Source organism: Seriola aureovittata, chromosome 14 (assembly GCF_021018895.1).
Source record: "Seriola aureovittata isolate HTS-2021-v1 ecotype China chromosome 14, ASM2101889v1, whole genome shotgun sequence".
Lineage (NCBI taxonomy): Eukaryota > Metazoa > Chordata > Actinopteri > Carangiformes > Carangidae > Seriola > Seriola aureovittata.
Window position 1 is genome coordinate 20,656,472 of NC_079377.1, and position 19,436 is coordinate 20,675,907.

Consider the following 19,436-nt stretch of genomic DNA (forward strand, 5'->3'; position numbering starts at 1 on the left):
TACCTCCTGGGCTTCCCTGGCACAAAGACATTGACTCAAACCCAAACCAAGTTGTGTAATCCAGCTCCTAAAAACTAATAAAAGTTTGATTCTAAAATACTGTGATGCATGTCCGTGCACGTGTCTGTGCATGTTAGCCTGATGATGTGACAAACTCTTGCCTCATGGCTGTCAGAAGCCTGTGTTTGTCTACCTGTCCATGTCTGTACCTCACTGTACTGGGAGTCTATCTGTCTGTCTCTCTTCATATCTACAGCATGTGTCCCTCCGTTTCCTCTGTCCCTCTGTCTGTGGTTGGAGACAATAAAGCCTGGAGGCAAACAGCTGAGCTGCTCCTCATTTCAACAATAAACCTGTGTTTGAAGGTTACATCTTTCCCACACGTCATCTGATTCTGCGGTTACACGTGAGTGTGCAAGAAGAAAGAACTGTATATTACTCTCTGTACAAAGACAAGACAAAAGTTGATATTCACCAATAACTGGAAAGGGGTTCAGGGAAAATGTGGTTTTTGATGTTTTTGCTCAATTAATCTAGAAAATGTATTTATTTTCAATGTCATGTAACTAAACCACAAGTTAAAAGGTCAAGTTTTATTACTCTCATGTTTGGTGCAGTATATATTGTGTCCTCTGTAAAATTCATTATAGAGGGGATCACAAGTTAAAGTTACATATATCTGTGAAATATGTTTTGTTACATGTTATTGGGATGTTAAAATCAAAGCAAGACTCAGTGCATTATGATCCGTAATGATGCATAATGTTGTTGATCATAAAAACCATTCAAACACAATATTTTAACCTTGACAGATTTAACGGACATCATCATCTTGTAATCCCCATGACTTTATCTGACACAGTAGGAGAACACCCGAATCAACAAAGTATCTGCTGCCTCTGAATTTCAGACAGAAGAGAAAAAAAACTGTAAACACTGAAGACCATTATTTCTATTTTGCTCTGCAGATCTACATTTTCTTTTCTAGCACAGCGGCTACAGCACAAAGTAGGAAAGCCTTTGTCAGACAGTTATAATAAACAAGCTGTTGTATCCTGTGTTCCTGGTCTGAGTCTAATATGATTAGACAGACTACAGGAACAATGAGGATCATGATGGAAGGAAAGTCACAACTCTTTCCTTTTGTGACTACTGACATTTATATATGTCTATATATATAAAACAAGGAGAGGGAAGTTTGTATTCATTTTAGAAACAGGCACTATACTAATAAATCCACCTCCACTTTTTTTATTTTATTAATTCATACAAAACATTTAACTGTAGAATTGCCTAGTGGCTTAAAGGCTTAGATTTTTCCAAGTCTTCAATGAGTAATGTTTTATTAGCATTAATTAAAGGCAGACTGGTTATGTATTCAAGCTTTTATAGAGCAATCTATATGTTGGTCAGCTAGATTTTAGATTTCTGCAGCTGGTTTTAGTCAGATGAGCCATTTTGAATAAGGGATCCAGAACGGGTCTGGACCGGATTAACCACTTCATGAACGGGTCCAAATCGGATCGGGACCGGATGAGCTGCATCATGAGCGGATACGGATAGGGTCTGGGTTCCCGGAGCCGTCCCGCCGTGCAAGTAGACTCCGATCCGGGCCTGTTTTGTCGATCTGTTCCGGAGCCTATGATACCTCCAGGACGGATCCAGTGCAGAGTCAATTTGCTATCGTCTATATGGGGATATAGTGGTATAGCTTTATTGCAGATCAACTTCCCTAAGGGCATGCACATGTGTGTATACATGTCTTGCTGTGTGAGGTTGTTTTTGGCCAGTCGTGACAGCTTCAAAAGGCTTTTTGAGGGACACCTGCAGTGACTGAATCTGTGTCAGGATGAGTCTCTATGACATGAATGAAATTGAAATTAACGCCCTTCGTACAGATTGAAACGTGAGGAGTGAAGTACACGCAGCAAGCAGCGGGCACATTCAAAAGTTCTCCAGGAATTTTCTATTTATTATTATTGTTTATTGCCTGAAGACTAAACCAAGGGAGAAATCGCTCCCGCTTGTCTGGGTCCTTCCGTACGTCACGTGACGGCAGTTAGCAGGTTGTGAGTTCAGCTGACCGGAGGCTCTCGTGAAGGGGGGATTTTACCACTTCTGCTGCTGCTGCCGCCGCCGTTGTTGTTGTTTGTCGTAGTTTGTGATGGTGTAGACCACATTCACTGAAAAATGGAGCGGTACGAGTCGGACACGGAAGGGGACGAACAGGAGACACCGCTGCTTCACCGAGGACACGAAGACAAAGTGCAGAGAGGTGAGACAGAGAGAGAGAGAGAGACAAAAGCTAGCTCTGTAGCTAACACTGCAAGCGAGGTTCATTTCGGGTGACGTACGTTTCTCTGGGAAGAAACGGGTTTGCCTTTCCGCAGCCGCGTGTGTACACAGCGAGGGGACATCAACAATAACACAAACACCTGCACAGTATCATGCAGTTTAATACAACACGACTTGCGCGCCATTGAAATGAGGATAAACCCACAGTTCCTTAACCATAGCGTCAGTAACACAGCTGTTACTTTTACAGGGCTGTTATCAGCAGTGGAAGAAGTTGGAAGAAATCATTTACTTAAGTAAAAGTAGCAATAACAAGCAACAGAAATTAAATATCCAAAGTACAAGCTGTCCAAATGCAGAATGCCCCTGGTCAACTGTTTTTTAATAGATCCTTGGTCGAGGTGGAGATTATTTTAATCTATAATAAAAGCATCATGTTGTATAATAAGACCACGTGTTTTGCGTGTAAATTCTAAATTATCGTAATAAACGTAGTAGTGTAAAAAGTTCAGTATTTCCCTCTGAAATATAACTGAGTTATACTTAAAGTAAAGTATAAAGTAGGATAAAATAGACACTCAAGTAAAGTACTAGTACCTCAAAGTTGTACTTTTCGTTTCATCACTGGCTGTTGTATTGGATTAACTACAATAAAGTGTACAGGTGTTCATGTTGTGTCCAACTCCTGCACATCAGATGATATCCTCATCTGATGACTTTTATGTTTAACCATCATTATACTATGACTATCAGCAGAGGTGCATGGTCCTGTCACCAAAGGTTGATCTAAATACAAAGGTTTTTAAGGGCTTTCTCCACCTATGCTTACACATGCTGACAGTTTTTACACATGCCCCAGTCACGAGTTTAGAGACATTTCTGCTGAGCTCAGATCGTAGGACAGACCCACCTCAGCTATGTCTTATTATCTTATTACACCTACAGCCAGTTTGATGAAAATGCAGTTTAAAAGTCAAGACGTTTTAAAGTTACAGCTCTGAAAAACAGTTTATGATTGTGTAAGTCCAGCAGGGTAATATCTCCTTGTTTAAACATGACTTATTTAAACAATGTTCAAATTATGCTTGCTAAGTAAATAGACAGTCTGTTTGATAAAGATACTAGAGGTTGATGTTCCATTGTCTTATGTAAAGACGTAGGGCTATAACACGAGCTACAGGAGCAGCAGACATAATAATGTAAAAAAAAATGACATGTCATATCAGCAACAAGCACATTATGCAAAATACAGAGACTTATCAGGTGCTAAAGTTATGAAAATGACCTGCACAAGACATAATAAAAAGGTGTGCAAGTGAAGAACTGAAACAACTACGTGTTCAACTAAATGACAAAAGATATCTGGTTAACCAATTCTCCAAAACCCAAAAGTATTAAATCCACTGAAGTTTAAGACAAGGAAGGGAAGCAAATTCTCTCATCTGAGAAGCTCATACCAAAGAAAGTCAGAAACGTTTGCTTAAGAAATTACTTAAATGATTAATCAGTTATCAAAACAGTTATTATTTTCTTTTGTAAATTGCCAAATCTACTAATCAACTAATCATTGCAGCTCTGGTTGGTAAAAACACACCTGAAACATTTTCAGTTTATAGCATCAATTAGCTTGCTGTTATGTTATTCATTTACCTTTGATCAGGAAAATTGTAGATCGATGGATTCTAAGTTGTAGCCCAGTGTAAGATCCACTCAATAAGGATGGCAGGTAACGATCAGTTATTTTCTTGAGTGAATTGTTTGGTCCATAAAAAGTCAGTTTACCATCATGTTATCACAAAGAACAGCAGTCAATCCTCACATATGACAACCTGAAACCACAGTATGTGTAAAAATGACTGAAATTTTTTCTCGATTATCAAAAAGACCTGTCAAATATATACCTCAATTTTCTGTTGAACCACAAATCAATGCAGCTCTACACTCAATGGATTATAGAGAGAGTGCAGGAGCAACATACACTTTGTTTCCAAAAAACTTAAAGTTAAAAATAACAAAAAGTTTCCTTTTTTTTTTCTGATGCCTTTTCTCGACAGAAGAGGTGACTATACTTGTGCTGCACTGCTGAATTTGGCTGTTATATGTTGCCTAGTAGTGAAACAGACACTCACCTCAGATAATATTACTTGATAAATTGTCCATATTGTGAATTTCAACTGGTAACTGCAGCACACACGGTGTCATCTGCCCAACAGGTCTCATTGCAGTTATCTTTCTCTCCTCTCTCTGTAGCCCCAGTATGCTGTTCATCCCGCTATGGCCTGGCGTTGCTCTCCTCTTACGGTTTCTTCGTAGTCTACTCTTTGCGAGTGAACCTCAGTGTGGCGATGGTGGACATGCTTAACAACACCCACCAATCCAGCGCCAACCACAGCGGCTCACTGTGTCCTGCTCATGCCAACCCACCACGGCCCAAACACAACCACACGGTGAGCAATAACAGGACTGCGGCTGAGGAAGACCATGTGATGCTATACAGAAAATAGCAGGGATGAAGCTGATTGAATTGTTCCATGCATGCTGACACCGTTTAATCCCACTTTAGACAATTTCCTCAGTAAATTTAATCCATTTTGCCAAGTAGCAACAATGTGAGTGGAATTTGAGTAACTACATTTTGAAATGTATTGCTATCTTAAATACCAGTACCCATTTCAGATTGATAAACCCTCATTGACGGGCCTCAAAATGCCCATTGGAAAACAATGATTAACACTACAGCCATATTTTTTTACATGGTTATGTTTACACACAACCTGTTGGACATGAACTTAACTGCATACAGAGGAATATAAAGGTAGAGAGAAAGACAGACTGACAAATAAGATGCACACATAAAAACACATTGACATGTGTTCACAAGCATAAGAACACCCAAACAACCAGATTCATTGTCTCTCATCTTTATTAAGGCTTCATGATATTTAATCACTTAATTAGCTTAATGCCTAATATAGTTCTCAACGCCGCCCCTCACAGGCCAGTTTGTACGACTGGGATTCTGAGACACAGGGCTGGATCCTGGGCTCCTTCTTCTACGGCTACATCCTGACACAGATCCCTGGGGGCTACCTGGCTGGCCGCTTTGGACCCAAGTGGCTGATGGGCTTTGGAATCCTGGGAACTGTAGTTTTTACGCTGCTCACCCCTGTGGCTGCTGACCTGGGTGCAAGCTATCTCATTGCAGTCAGGGTGCTGGAGGGGATAGGAGAGGTAGGGAAAGTTTAAATTATTTGTGCACACCTGTTGTTTGTACCATAAACATGAACTGTTGTACAGCCATATTTAAAATTAGCTTAATTCGCCTAAGCTAGTAGTATTACAATGTCTGAGTTCCCATAAATGGAGTTGTAGACACAGCCAGATACACTAATACAGAGGTAGATTGTATGGATATATAAGTGGAGGATTGTTTGTATTTGTGTCATTTGTGCACTCTGTCCACATTCCTGTTGTGTTTGTCTTTAGGGAGTCACATTTCCTGCAATGTATACCATGTGGGCAGCGTGGGCCCCGCCGCTGGAGAGAAGCCGCCTGCTCACCATCTCCTACATAGGTAAGACAGAGACATGTGGGGACAGTGTAGATACAGTGGAAAGGTTTTCTAGCAAAACATAGTTTTGTGGATTACCTGCCAAAATATTTCTGTAACAAAATGGTAATTTTCTCTTTTTTTCATTACTTTTTGGCATTAGACATTTAATTGGTGAGTCAATCAACAGAAAACAATTATTAACAACAACTTTGATAATTGATTAATCAAGTGAAAATGCTAAATATCCATTTGTTGCAGCTTCTGGAATGTGAGGTTTTGCTTTTGAACGATTTGAAGACATCCCTGGGAAATTGTGATTAGTTGTTTTCCCATTATAGATAGTTTATTTACTGAAAAATTAATCAGTAAGTGAATTTAGCCTCTTGCATCATCATCTCTCCCATAATTGCTAGCATTGACTGGTCACTCTCTTTATATTCATCACTCAGTAGTCATGTGCATTCAGACAGCTGTGTGATGCAGATGTTTGTATTTTCTCTCCAATCCTAGGAGCCCAGATGGGGACAGTGATATCTCTTCCTCTGTCTGGTGAAATCTGCTTCTACCTTGACTGGACCTACGTCTTCTATGTATTTGGTAAAACACCTGGGGTCTCACTAGTGGAGGGTGGGGGTGGGGGGGGAAACTCAGTCATAAGATGATTCATAGCCTTACGTTGTTTTGCTTAGATGTCAGATATTAGAAAATCCTTAGAAAGATTTTAGGTCATGAAGATGTGGTAAAAAAAAAACGTATCATCATAGCAAAACTTAGAACCCAGTATTTATGGAAAACAACAAAAAAGCAAAAAAAAAAATGCTTATCCACCACAGTATTCTTTTCACGCTTCAGATGAGCTGTTTCCAGTGTCTGTTCCTTTGTTCCTCTTTGGTCTGTGGAAACGATGATTTAGCAAGTTGAAGAAGAAAATGTGCAGATGGCACCACTGCAGAAGTCCCACTTTTTGTTTACTTGCTTGCCTGAACTGCTTTAATTTAGCTCCATCTCAACCCACTGAACAGATGTCAGACACACCTATTATTCTCAGTGGATATGATTATGGTAGAATAATAAGATGCACAGATCTTAATTCAGTTTCAGGAAATGACAATAAAAATCCTGTATTTTTTTTTCATATATTGCACATCTGCTGGCTACATACAATCTTTCATGTGATGGAGGATTTATACTCCACCAATCCTCATCTGTGTCTATGTGTGTCCAGGTGCTGTTGGCCTGGTGTGGTTCGTCTTGTGGGCCTTCCTGGTCTTTGACAGTCCAAACACTCACCCACGGATATCAGAGCGGGAGAGACTCTACATCACCACCTCACTCAAGAACGAGGTAAAAACCAGAACCCAGACTATGTGTCCTAAATTAATTATAAAGAATAAAAAAAAGATTTCAGAGGATAGTGTTTGTCATTTATTACTGATGGTAGAGTTAGATTTGTCTGCATTTTTCCCAGAGAGTCATAATCTGAGAATCCAAAAAGATTCTTTAGTGCAGTTTCTTTAAACTATTTCATAAAAACTGTAATGAAATTATTTTGCTATTTTTTCCCTGTTTTCATTTGTTGTTTTTTAAAATATTGTCCTACATTTAGTTAAAGTGTAAGATAATCTACACGCCGCTGTTTGATATTGATAGACAAAAGAAAATACAGGGTTTTCCTTTGAATATATATCTAGTTATTTATGTGTTATGATGGATTTATAGCCCTAATTGCCATTTTGATCTCTGTTTTATTGTCCTTCTCTATTGCCTTGACAGTAGCAGCAGAGTAGGTGTCAGAGAGTAGCAGAAGTACTCCAGTACTTCCGCTCCAGTACAGTTATCTGATAGTAATGTTGCATAATCTCATACATTGCTGCATTTTATTCTCTTATCTGCCTGACTCAGCTGTGAGATCATAAAACACTCCATGGTTCTGCATTTTTTTATGGCATGCAGACACAAAGCTGACAGGGAACACTAATGCAGGGTTCATCATTTCTGCCCTCTGATTCTGTGCACCAGCATGTATGACTTTTGTGTAGAAAACCCTTGGTTCCTCAAATTCGGGGGTTAAGGCAGTGTATAGTACATTAGTATACTGTTTAATTTTCTGCAGTCATCAGACACGTGAATGTGTGCGAATATGACACGTCACCTGAAAAAAATAAGTGTTTTTAAACCTGAAAACAACCAAGAACACAACATTGAGGGGAAAAAATAAAATAAATTTTACCAGCAGGGGGAGAAAAAGCTAACAACCACTAAATGCAGAGGAGGAGACGTAGAAGATAGGTGAACAGAACAAACAGTGTCCTATTCTGTAAGACCTGTTTCCATTCAGCAAAAGGAATTAAGTAAAAACAAATCCTATTGATATTTATGTATTTTTAAATATATATTCAATGCAAATGAATTGCACAGCTGGACAAAACAGAGGATAAGTGCACAAGTTCATGCCTCCTCCTGTTTGTTAGGACAATATTTATTAGTATTCTTATTTATTAGTTAGTGCAGATGTATCTGTTTTCCAGAGGTGGATGTATTAATCAATCCTTTTTTTGCCTTGTACTTCCCGTGTGGCTCAGCTGTCCACATCTGCAAACTACATCCCCTGGCGAGCCATAGTGACATCCAGACCACTGTGGGCCATTGTCGTGGCTCACTTCTCCTACAACTGGACCTTCTACACCCTCCTCACCCTGCTGCCGACCTATATGAATGACATACTTGGATTCAGCATACAGCAGGTGAGGTCGACATCACATACAAGCATTCATTCATGCTCAGAAGTGCTGATTGGATGAGTCAAACCTGGGGTCAAAATGTGATTGTATGTTCATGGACATGTATTTTGCAAACTTTTTTTTAAGTAATTTATTTGAGAATATATAAACAGCATCACCATCACAGAATCATAATCATAAATATACATACACACTTAACATGCTGTTGTCTTCTTCTGTCCACAACAGAATGGTATGCTGTCAGCTCTGCCTTACATGGGCTGTGCAGTGTTAGCAGTGCTGAGTGGCCAGGTTGCCGATTACCTGCGGGAAACCTGCCAGTACCCCACAGTCACTGTCAGGAAGTCTTTCTCTTTTGTTGGTAAGGAATGCCAGTAGCACAGCTGAGTCACGCGTTCTGTTATTTTGGTGCGAAACGGACAACAGGCTCTTGACTTGGACGTCCAGTTTACTGTGTCTGACTCCTGTAAAGAGATTTTCACTGTCCCTGTAGGTATGATTGGGCCGGCGGTGTTCCTGGTGGCAGCAGGGTATACAGGCTGTAACTACACCTTGGCTGTGACCTTCCTCACCATCTCCTCCTCTCTGGGCGGAGTGTCGGCCTCTGGCTTCAACATCAACCACCTTGACATTGCTCCTTCGTAAGAATGATTCCTTTCTATCACTAGAATAATCTCTGGATATATGAATTTATCAGAATCCATATATATAAATGAATGAATGTAAGAATCTGAATTTAGCTGCTGTATCTATTCTTCCTCCTGCAATCAAGACGATGATTTCAGAATTATACATCCTGGGTGTATGCAGAGTATTTCTTCATATCTACACAGTAAATACTGGAGTTAGTTTTGCAGGCTAATAAATACTTGTCACATTTAACAATCTGTGTGTTTATCTCCGTAGATATGCTGGCATTCTGCTGGGAATCACCAACACCTTTGCTACCATTCCTGGCATGGTGGGACCAGTCATTGCAAGAGCCCTCACAACACATGTAAGAATAATGTGTTCACGCACACGCACACTCACACTCACACTCACACTCACAGTTAACCAGTCTGCACAGTGGGTTTGATTCTTTAAACAGGAAACCAGAACTTAACTGTTTGTGTTTCAAAGGTCAAAATTCAAGTCTAAATCTGATATAAATGATGATTACATCCTTAAACAGTGCAGTATAGCTTCATGCCAGCCATGGTGATGAATGAGCAGCAAACTCATGGTTTGCATTATGTATCATGCTTCTGCCTACATAGTAACAGAGGTCAGTCACTCTGGGTTTCCTGACCTGCAGTGTCACTGCCTAAACGGATGGTATTCTTACTTTGGCTTGATGCTCCATTTAATGTCTAATTGGTTTACCTAGTACAGGATTAGCATGCTAATGTTAATGTGGCCACAAGGAGGCACCAATAGTCTTCTATAAAAGATTGCACATTACATTCATTTGTGTCATTGTCATTTTGTATGTAAAGTACAGGACTCATACAGCCACTGCCATTGTAATACACTGCACTTATATAGTGTATAGATCTAGCTTTGTCAAATAACCAAGTGTAACTAACTAACTATCATCATTCAGACCATCGCCCATGGCAACCAGGTGAAGAAAAAAAGTTAATAATCCAATTAGCATCTTTTAAATTCTTCTAACTAGTTATATAAACATACAACTTTAAGTCAATGTTTTGCTTTTTGGATAGTCTTAATGTGACCTTAAATTTCTACCATAATATTCAAATTTGTGTATTTATCAATAACAAAGAGAAATTCTGTTGTGCCCGCCCACTCCTCAGGAAGGTCAGAGGTTAGATTCAGATTTAGATGATCAGTCTGGAAAATGAATATTAATCTTTGGGATGTCTTGTGATTTGTGATAATTGTCTTGATTGTTATTTGCTTATGATGCACAAACAGTTTTTCCTCTTTAAGATTCATGATTACCATTTTGTCAGTAAAAGAATATAAAGAGAAGTGGAGAAGACATTTAGAGGAGTGTTTTAAATATTTCCAAACAGAAACTTCCATGGAAGTAAGATTTTGTAAAATGTTGGCCCTGTACAGTCGTATGACTACCAGGGCACCAGTGATTGTAGTAAACATCATTAACTTATGCAGATGTTTTTCTCAGAATGGACAGATAATGAACTAAATCATAAACGCATGAATCCATTTAGGGCTAAACCGCCTAACCGTTTAATTTCAGTACTAATTGTTAACTGTGCTGGCTGTCCTTCAGAACACCATAGAGGAATGGCAGACTGTCTTCTACATTGCTGCTGCCATCAACCTTTTTGGAGCGTTGGTCTACACTGTGTTTGGCCGAGGATCAGTGCAGCCCTGGGCTGTCCAGTCTTCCTACTCTCATGGAGACTGAGGCAGAAGACAAGTACCGAACTCGTGCATTTGATGATTGAGATTTGTCTGATCGACAAATCTCAATCAGGGGCTTCTTCAATGGGTATTTAGAGGGGGAGACATGTTTCAGATGTACTGATACTTCTCAAAGCACAGATAAATAACAGTGAGTAACAGCCATTCAAGGATATTCTATAGTTTAAGGATAATCTATACTGTGAATGCGGAGTCTGTTGACAGATGAACCTGCAGTCACAGTAGTGAAAAAAGCAGATTGCACTTTTAGTTAAGCAGAAATGCTTTGGGGGCAAAAATAATTGAGCAGAAACACAGAATGTACCTCCAAAATTTTCAGAGGCTTTGTATGCCTTAGTATTAAGTATTTGACTCTTACCACTAATGTAAACAAGAAAATGTAGCTAGCTCGGTAGATAGCTATAGGTTTCAAAAGCGTGTTGATTATCAAGCATGCATGACAAATAAAATGTGAAAGATAAAATTTTCCCAGTGTTGATACTTTCTGGTGTTTAGGTTTGCCAGTTTCCCAATTTACTAGGCTCACCTGTAATTTCTGCCTCCAGAGCACTAATGCCTAAGTTTTATTTTAGTTTTTTCCCCTAGAAGTTCACAGTAATGGCTCAATTTTTATTGCTATAGTAAAAGTCTACTTTCTTCAGAAGGATGTTTTCCTAGATTTGTGCGAGTATAGATGGGAAAAAACAAAATGTTCTACTTTACAAGTTATAAGTAAGTGCCAATAAGTGTTGAATAAGTGTCTAAAAGGTTTGCCCCAAAACACAACAAACATGTCATCCTAAACTCGACACACACATTGGATAATGTCTTTTGAGAGGAGACTGTAACTGCACAGCACCCACAAACTCTTGATTGGGAAAATGCCTTACCTCCTTAAAATGATTTTAAAGCTCTTTGTGTTTCATGTGATTTCAAATGGACCAGTTTTTTGTATTTACTTTTCATATGATGCAATTAAGGGATTTTGTGTGTACGACAATATGTGTTGTCTTTTCAGGTTTTGTCCACCAGGCACCTCTTTTATTTTAGTAGCAGCTTTTAACGAATGCATTTAAATAACAGACAGGTCATGATATTTCTGATCTGTAACACTAAGAGGTTGCTGAGCTGTTGGGACCTTTTTAATAAAGGGAAAGAAAAACTATGAAAGAGGTTCCTGGTGGACACACAGCCTTACTTTATTCACAGGATTTGCACTTTGTGCCAATTCTCAGGTATCTTCTTGTGTCATACAAGGATTGAAAATTATGTTTATTTATGTGTTACCCATTGATCTACCTTATTGAGGTATGTGTCCTCAGTTTTTAAATGTCACCTTTGTTCATTTTGAAATATCAAATAGCATGGTTAATATCTCAACATATGAGGTAATCACCATGGAAGTTACTATTAGCTTTTTATCCATGTAAACATCTTCGGTTCGTACTCTCAGGTCACTTGTATATAATACTATATGAACGTTCACCCTTTATACGTAATGACTACAGAGGTAAATCAAAACTAAGCCACATCTTGTCTTGGTTGTAATTTCTGACAACAAGTAGCACCATCATCCACATTCAAGATGAAATGCACTTGTGCCTTATTACATTTACTTTAAATGGTATCAGACAATTTAGGACTGTAGACTCATTGTTTTGATAAAGGATTCCTGGTTTTTCTTATTTCAGTTTTACAGTCATGACTACATGCAGAGAGTAAAGGGAATTTTGTATGATGTGTACACTGTACCAAGAGCAATCATTGTAAACTTTAACCCTGGAAACATTCCAGAAATCTGTCTTAAAATCACTGTCATGTATTATAAATACTTCATCGTAAACAGTTATGCTCAAATCTGATATTGAGTTGGGTTGTTATTTCATTATAGCCACCGTCACAACATTTTTTCAGTTAATCTGGAATTTGTATTACCTACTAGCCTCATGCAACACAGTATTTGCTGAATAATATCCGAATTAACTACTCAAGTATCTCCCAATGAAAAGCCTGTCTGTCAGAGTAGATCGTTTTCAGTGACAGCCCTACTTGCTTGGATGTTTAAAAAAATAATAAGCCTAAATGTAAATTGCACTAAAAGTAACTCCAAGCACCAACATATCACTTAAGGAAACACACTAATATAACCCATTACCCAGTCATATCCACAGACTAAATATCCTCATATGGGCTACAAGTGCAGACCTTTGTTAGAAATGTTTTGATTTGATTATGTTTGGACACACAAAAAATACAGTAATCTGTAGTTTCAAACATTTCATAACATCCCCGTAAAATGCCAAATAGAGCGACTTCAGAATAACAACTGTGTACAACTCTACTTCGTGCCCCTCTGCTGTCTCTCAGCGGCGCTGCATGTTGTGATAATGAGCCAGACAGACGCGTTGGAGGGAAGTTCAGGCCATCGGGGTTAATTTTAATCCAACTAGGGATCGTCTGGAAAGGCGAGCGCTTCACCTGCTGCGCGTGAACGACGCTCCTCGCTACATATGTTCCCTCATCTGACTTCAAACCACTTCACACACACACACACACACACATACACACATACACCACCTCTGAAACAAACCAAACCTCTCATTTAAAAAAACAAAAAAAACTCCATCCATCACTACAACGGGCCTCATCCACCACTGGATACAATTCTGCAGATTGTGGTGCGATTTTATTTCGCCCAGTCACTTTTACGCAACAGCCACTGATGATACAACAGCCGACAACAAAAAAACACGTATCTACTCTTTATGTAACCAACATACATTGAAAATGCACGTAATGTCTCAAATCTTATGTTCAATAATCAGCCAGTGAAAGTAAGGCCACAGTTGAACAATGACAAACTAACGCTTGCGTAGGAACAAAAATATAACAAAACACCAACTGCAAGTACATGTCGGCTTCCGAAATGTGTCACAACTTTTTTTCTATGTGCATCGGTAAATATTTGAACACGTTCATCAGGGATTTCGTCGTCTATATTTTGTGTGTAAACAGATCGGATGAAAGGCAGACTGGGTCGTATCCGACAACGGATGCTTCGCCGGTGGCTGTGTCCTATGATAAACTCGTTTACGGCAACTTCTCCTGGTCCCTAGTTGTGATGCTGTGCAGCAGCGGGTGCGCGCAATTACGCAACACCCCCGCCTGTCCTGTGCGCTATAACCGGATCAGCGTCTCTCCTCAGCTTCTCCGGTCCTGCAGCCAACCTGACACCGGACAGCTCTCAGGTACGACACAGTCTACATGAAATTATTCATTGAGGTGATTTCGTCTTTGATGTTATCGGGAAAATGAACTGAGCGTTTTCTTTAGCGGCTCCGTCTCCAGGCAGTGCACTGGGAATATTGTTGTGATGCAGAAAGGAGGGCAGACGGCTGGCTGCTAGTTAATACGCATCCTGGCGTTAGTAAGCGAGCAGATGATAGAACATGGCGGAGGGTTGACATTTCCATTAAATCCTTCAGACATTAGATTTACCGCAGGAGCTGTTCTACTCTTTCAGGCACTGTCCGCTGTGTTATCATCTTTTGTATATAAAGCGCACTGCGGCAGCCGTGGTGACGTTACACATGAGGGATGAGTTAAATGCGCGCATGTAAAAGGTTGTTTGTCCTGGCGCTGAGTTCACCTGAACAAGTCTGGACAAGATCATGTGGGGATTCATGTTACAGTTGGATTAAGCTACTGGCCTTTCTACCAGATAAAAAGTAGATTCAGACAATATATAATGAAGCCACACTCAGTTGGACTATTTAAAGGAAAACTTTGTAGTGTTTGTGTTATTATGTGGGTTATCACATAACACTCCTGCAGAGTTAACAACAGTGTGTTTTCTGCTCTGTGTGCAGTGCACTGCAGTGTCTGAGAAATGGCTGCTACACTCTCAGCGGAGAGGACCTGACAAAATGGTGGATTCTGGCTTGTGGTGAAGCTGTATTAACTCTGTGGCTGTGATAAAGAGGACAGTGCTGTGAAACATCAGAGCCTTGTTGTCAGAGCGGAGCGGGGCAGTGAGGACAGGAGAGCAGGGGTGTGGATGGATGGAGGAATAGAGAGTAGGAGGGGCAGAGGGTTTTGTGCCTGGCGCAGTTCAGTGGCCATTGATACCACCTCTAATCTTCTGAGACACACTGCTTACTAAAACATCTATTGCCAGTCAAGAGCTGTCAATGTCACCAACTTCAGTCAGACACAGCCGGGGCAGAACAGACAATGTACTCAGCTTGTTTAAGGTCAGATGAACTAAATAAAAAGGGACTAATGTCTCCCTCCTTGTACAACATTTTAATGTCCTTTCAAATTCTTTCTGCGCCAGTCAGTTGAGGGAGGCATTAACACTCTAGTAGTGTTTTTAAACCTAGTGCTTCAATATGTTTGCTGATTTTCCAATGTGTTATCTTGCAATGGTCATTCAACAGTTTCTGTTTCCTGCCCTGCGAACCATCTGCGTATCGTACTAACTGTAACTTAACCCTGGCTTTAGCAGACAGTTTGTTTCGTGACTTCAGTGAGCTCCAGTCACCATGGGAAAGGAGAAACTCCACATCAACATTGTTGTGATCGGCCATGTGGACTCTGGCAAGTCCACCACCACGGGCCACCTTATCTACAAGTGCGGGGGCATTGACAAGAGAACCATCGAGAAGTTTGAAAAGGAGGCTGCTGAGGTAAGAAGATACAGGCAAGAGGAAGGTGCCTTCTTGAATCAGCTGATGTTTTTCCTCAAGAACATGACTCCTGCTCCTCTGACCTCTCACTCAAATATGAAAGAATAATATAGAAGAGTATAGCACCGCCTCATCACTGTGACTTGCATCGTCTTTAATGACTAAGCAGAACAACATCATTTGTTTTAAGACCATGCTTTGAGCTGCTTGTCATAGAAACACAGCAGAGATTTTTTTTTTTTTTTTTTTTAAAACTTAATATAGAAACATTTTAAAAAGAGCAATTTTTAATCTTGTGATCTCTATTAATCATTCCGCAGATGGGAAAGGGGTCATTCAAGTACGCCTGGGTGCTGGACAAACTGAAGGCAGAGAGGGAGCGTGGTATTACCATCGACATCTCACTGTGGAAGTTTGAAACAAGCAAGTACTATGTGACCATCATCGACGCCCCGGGCCACAGGGACTTCATCAAGAACATGATCACTGGGACCTCACAGGTCTGTCACATGAGAGCGCTCAGCCATTCTGTTTGCATTCAGCGCGTGCCATTCTACGATAATGACTAATAATGACTTGCCCCAAAGGGTAACAAACAGATTAAGTCATAATAAACTGCACTAAGTTGATCATATTGTTGTATTTCATTTAAGACCACCTCAGAACTGATATCAAAGAAATGTTTGATCAATGTTGTAACTTTTTTGTGAGACATTACTCCTTCTACTAAAATCATACAATTAAACTTATTATAATTATAATATTAAACAATTTATGAGTGCAAAGGTCAAACCTGCTGTGCACCAACAGTACTAATGTTTCATCTACTGCATCTTCAGGCAGACTGTGCCGTGCTGATTGTGGCAGCTGGTGTGGGAGAGTTCGAGGCAGGTATTTCCAAGAACGGACAAACCCGTGAGCATGCCCTCCTGGCCTACACTCTGGGAGTAAAGCAGCTCATTGTGGGCATCAACAAGATGGACTCCACTGAGCCAAACTACAGCCAGAAACGTTACGAAGAAATTGTGAAGGAAGTGAGCACCTACATCAAGAAGATTGGCTACAATCCAGACACCGTTGCCTTTGTACCCATTTCAGGCTGGAATGGAGACAACATGCTTGAGCCCAGTCCCAATGTAAGTAGAAAAATTAGAATAGTAATGCAAATGCTATTAGAGTTGATACGACGTATGCAGCCTTGGATTTGAATACTAATTTGTATAGATGGTGCGTGGAATGGGAAGCTGTGGCTCCAAAGTTAACCAGTTGCTGTGATTGTATATCCAACTCAAGTCAGACCAGCTAAAGAGTTTGAGTACCATTCTTCCTTTGCAATTACACTGACATTTTTTATGTTTGCTAACATTAGCCACCTCAGGCTACCCTTCAGGTTGTAGAGGCACAACCCCTAAACCCCATTGCTCTACTGAAGTGAGTGTGCTATTTAATTAGTTTAGAAGATAAAAAGTCTCGCTTTTATAACGAAACTTGAGGTAATGGAGCTTTTTGGTCAGCAGTAATTACCTGAAAATGTCCTACAGCTAAAACAAATGACACAGAATCCAATCAGTTGTCTACGGTTATTGAAGCTTACAACTTTTTAATTGAAATTAATTACAAAAGATGTTTAAAGTGGCACATTATTTTCTCCTTTCTAGATGACTTGGTTTAAGGGGTGGAAGATCAACAGGAAAGAAGGCAATGCATCGGGGACCACTCTCCTGGAGGCTCTGGACGCCATCCAGCCTCCCACCCGTCCAACAGACAAACCTCTACGTCTGCCCCTGCAGGATGTCTACAAGATAGGAGGCATGTAATACACTGATTAAAACACGGACAATATCCCTACACTGTGAGAATGGTGTTATGGATAGTGTTATATTCTGAAATAAACTCTCAAAACATGGCATATGAAATACATTTATTTTCCCTGTGCTGACCTTTTCTTTCTCCTCTTTCTCAGGTATTGGGACCGTGCCTGTAGGCCGTGTGGAAACAGGCATTCTAAAGCCCGGCATGGTGGTGACCTTTGCCCCCGTCAATGTGACTACTGAGGTGAAGTCTGTGGAGATGCACCATGAGGCACTAACTGAAGCCCTGCCTGGCGACAACGTGGGCTTTAACGTCAAGAACGTGTCCGTCAAGGACATTCGCCGTGGCAACGTAGCTGGGGACAGCAAGAATGACCCACCACAGGAAGCTGCCAACTTCACTGCTCAGGTAGACATAGCTAAGGATCTATTTTCAGAAATCAAACATCAGCACGATTAAAAACATTCAGCCTCATTCAGTCTTAAGTCTGAACTATGTTTAGCCTTGAGAAATGTTTACTGTTGGGAAGCACCACTTTAGCCACATCAACAATTGGGTCATCATGCTAGATTACAGGTTTGTCAGAATTTATACCACACAACACACCTAGTGTAGATTTGTTTGGTTTAGACTGGCACAAAGTGAATCTTTGAATTAATAGGTCATCCTTATTGTCCCTTTGCTTTGTAGGTGATCATCCTTAATCACCCAGGCCAGATCAGTGCTGGTTATGCGCCTGTACTGGACTGTCACACTGCTCACATCGCCTGCAAGTTTGCCGAGCTCAAGGAAAAGATCGATCGCCGCTCTGGCAAGAAGCTGGAGGACAACCCCAAATCCCTCAAGTCTGGAGATGCTGCTATCGTGGATATGATTCCTGGCAAGCCAATGTGTGTGGAGAGTTTCTCTGAGTACCCTCCACTGGGTAAGTTCAAGTGAAAATGATTTGTTAAATTTCAGCAGCTTCCCAGGACAGTATTTTGTCATCGTTCATCAAGTTCTGTGACTCCACTGTAAGTGGACTAAAATGTCTTTTACTCCTCTTCAACTTGCAGGTCGTTTTGCAGTGCGTGACATGCGTCAGACTGTGGCTGTAGGCGTGATAAAGGGTGTGGAGAAGAAAGTCTCCACCACTGGTAAAGTTACCAAGTCTGCCCAGAAGGCCCAGAGGAACAAATGAATGTTGTGCTACTCTGCCGACCCAAGGGTCTCCCAGGGCAGGACATCAGTCATCCAACTCCATCGTACAATTGGCTGCTTCAACTTAATAATCAAAGACTGGTTAATCATCACAATGCATCGCAAAAGCATTCGAAGGAAAGAACAACATTTAGATCTTTAGTCCTTGAGGCGGTACTCCTGACCGTATTTCAATGGTTAGATTACTATTACGTACTATGTAATATCAAACAGGTAGTTTTAAATGTCCACTGTTGATTTGGTTCATGGCAATACCTTTCTGTGATGCTGAGACATTGAACAAGTAGAGGTACTGTAATTTATCACTTCTGTAGCTCTCTGGAGTGCAGGTACTGGTCTCTTTACATGGTACATGTTGTCTTGCTTTTAGTGTTTGTTTGTAACTACATGGTGCTCTGTAGGAGCCTATGGCAAGAAGTTAAAACTATGTTCCTGAGTGTTAGATTAGTAGAATTTAGTGATTTGTTGTGTTTAAGCTTTAAATGGCACTTAAAACAAATGGTCCAAATTTGTCCTTCCTGAGGGGCTCCGAGTAGACCACCTGTTGATTCTTGAAGCACTTTGATTGGCATTTTGCTATCTTTGCACTTGCACTGGAGAAGTTTTAATTGGCATAAGCTACTGCACCTTATTGTAAGATGGCATGAGCCTCTTTGCAACATTAAACATGTTTCAACCAAAATGTTGGTCTCTGTTGGTCTTCATTCATTTTCTCTGAGTGTGATGCAAACAAGTGACAGTGTCCTTACTATACACACTTTTGTCCACAAG

The 19,436-nt window shown here is 40.4% G+C and overlaps 2 protein-coding genes across 3 annotated transcripts; both read left to right on the plus strand.

Moving 5' to 3' along the window:
• The first annotated feature begins 1,997 nt into the window (after nt 1-1,997).
• slc17a5 (solute carrier family 17 member 5) lies at nt 1,998-12,827 on the plus strand. Its single transcript, XM_056395405.1, has 11 exons — nt 1,998-2,275; nt 4,546-4,742; nt 5,293-5,526; nt 5,782-5,869; nt 6,359-6,445; nt 7,074-7,192; nt 8,431-8,592; nt 8,818-8,950; nt 9,083-9,230; nt 9,496-9,586; nt 10,832-12,827. Exons 1-11 carry the CDS (start codon nt 2,191-2,193, stop codon nt 10,967-10,969), a joined length of 1,482 nt encoding a protein of 493 aa, XP_056251380.1. The 5' UTR covers nt 1,998-2,190; the 3' UTR covers nt 10,970-12,827.
• Nucleotides 12,828-14,069: 1,242 nt separating this feature from the next.
• On the plus strand, nt 14,070-19,347 carry eef1a1a (eukaryotic translation elongation factor 1 alpha 1a). Of its 2 annotated transcripts, none has more exons than XM_056395406.1 (8): nt 14,070-14,213; nt 15,473-15,653; nt 15,974-16,153; nt 16,493-16,789; nt 17,312-17,462; nt 17,617-17,873; nt 18,156-18,390; nt 18,521-19,347. In XM_056395406.1, the coding sequence occupies exons 2-8, from the start codon at nt 15,510-15,512 to the stop codon at nt 18,643-18,645; spliced, it is 1,389 nt and encodes a 462-aa protein (XP_056251381.1). In that variant the 5' UTR covers nt 14,070-14,213; nt 15,473-15,509; the 3' UTR covers nt 18,646-19,347. The 2 variants fall into 2 exon arrangements, with proteins under 2 accessions (XP_056251381.1, XP_056251382.1); XM_056395407.1 differs by having other exon boundaries at nt 14,083-14,213; nt 15,470-15,653.
• Nucleotides 19,348-19,436: the final 89 nt, after the last annotated feature.

Excerpts from the sequence above, each read along its gene's own strand:
- slc17a5 (XM_056395405.1), top strand. The coding sequence starts at position 2,191 with ATGGAGCGGTACGAGTCGGACACGGAAGGGGACGAACAGGAGACACCG. Across the intron at positions 6,446-7,073 it reads CTACGTCTTCTATGTATTTG|GTGCTGTTGGCCTGGTGTGG; the intron begins GTAAAACACCTG and ends ATGTGTGTCCAG. Across the intron at positions 8,951-9,082 it reads GAAGTCTTTCTCTTTTGTTG|GTATGATTGGGCCGGCGGTG; the intron begins GTAAGGAATGCC and ends CTGTCCCTGTAG.
- eef1a1a (XM_056395406.1), top strand. The coding sequence starts at position 15,510 with ATGGGAAAGGAGAAACTCCACATCAACATTGTTGTGATCGGCCATGTG. Across the intron at positions 16,154-16,492 it reads TGATCACTGGGACCTCACAG|GCAGACTGTGCCGTGCTGAT; the intron begins GTCTGTCACATG and ends CTGCATCTTCAG. Across the intron at positions 18,391-18,520 it reads CTCTGAGTACCCTCCACTGG|GTCGTTTTGCAGTGCGTGAC; the intron begins GTAAGTTCAAGT and ends TTCAACTTGCAG.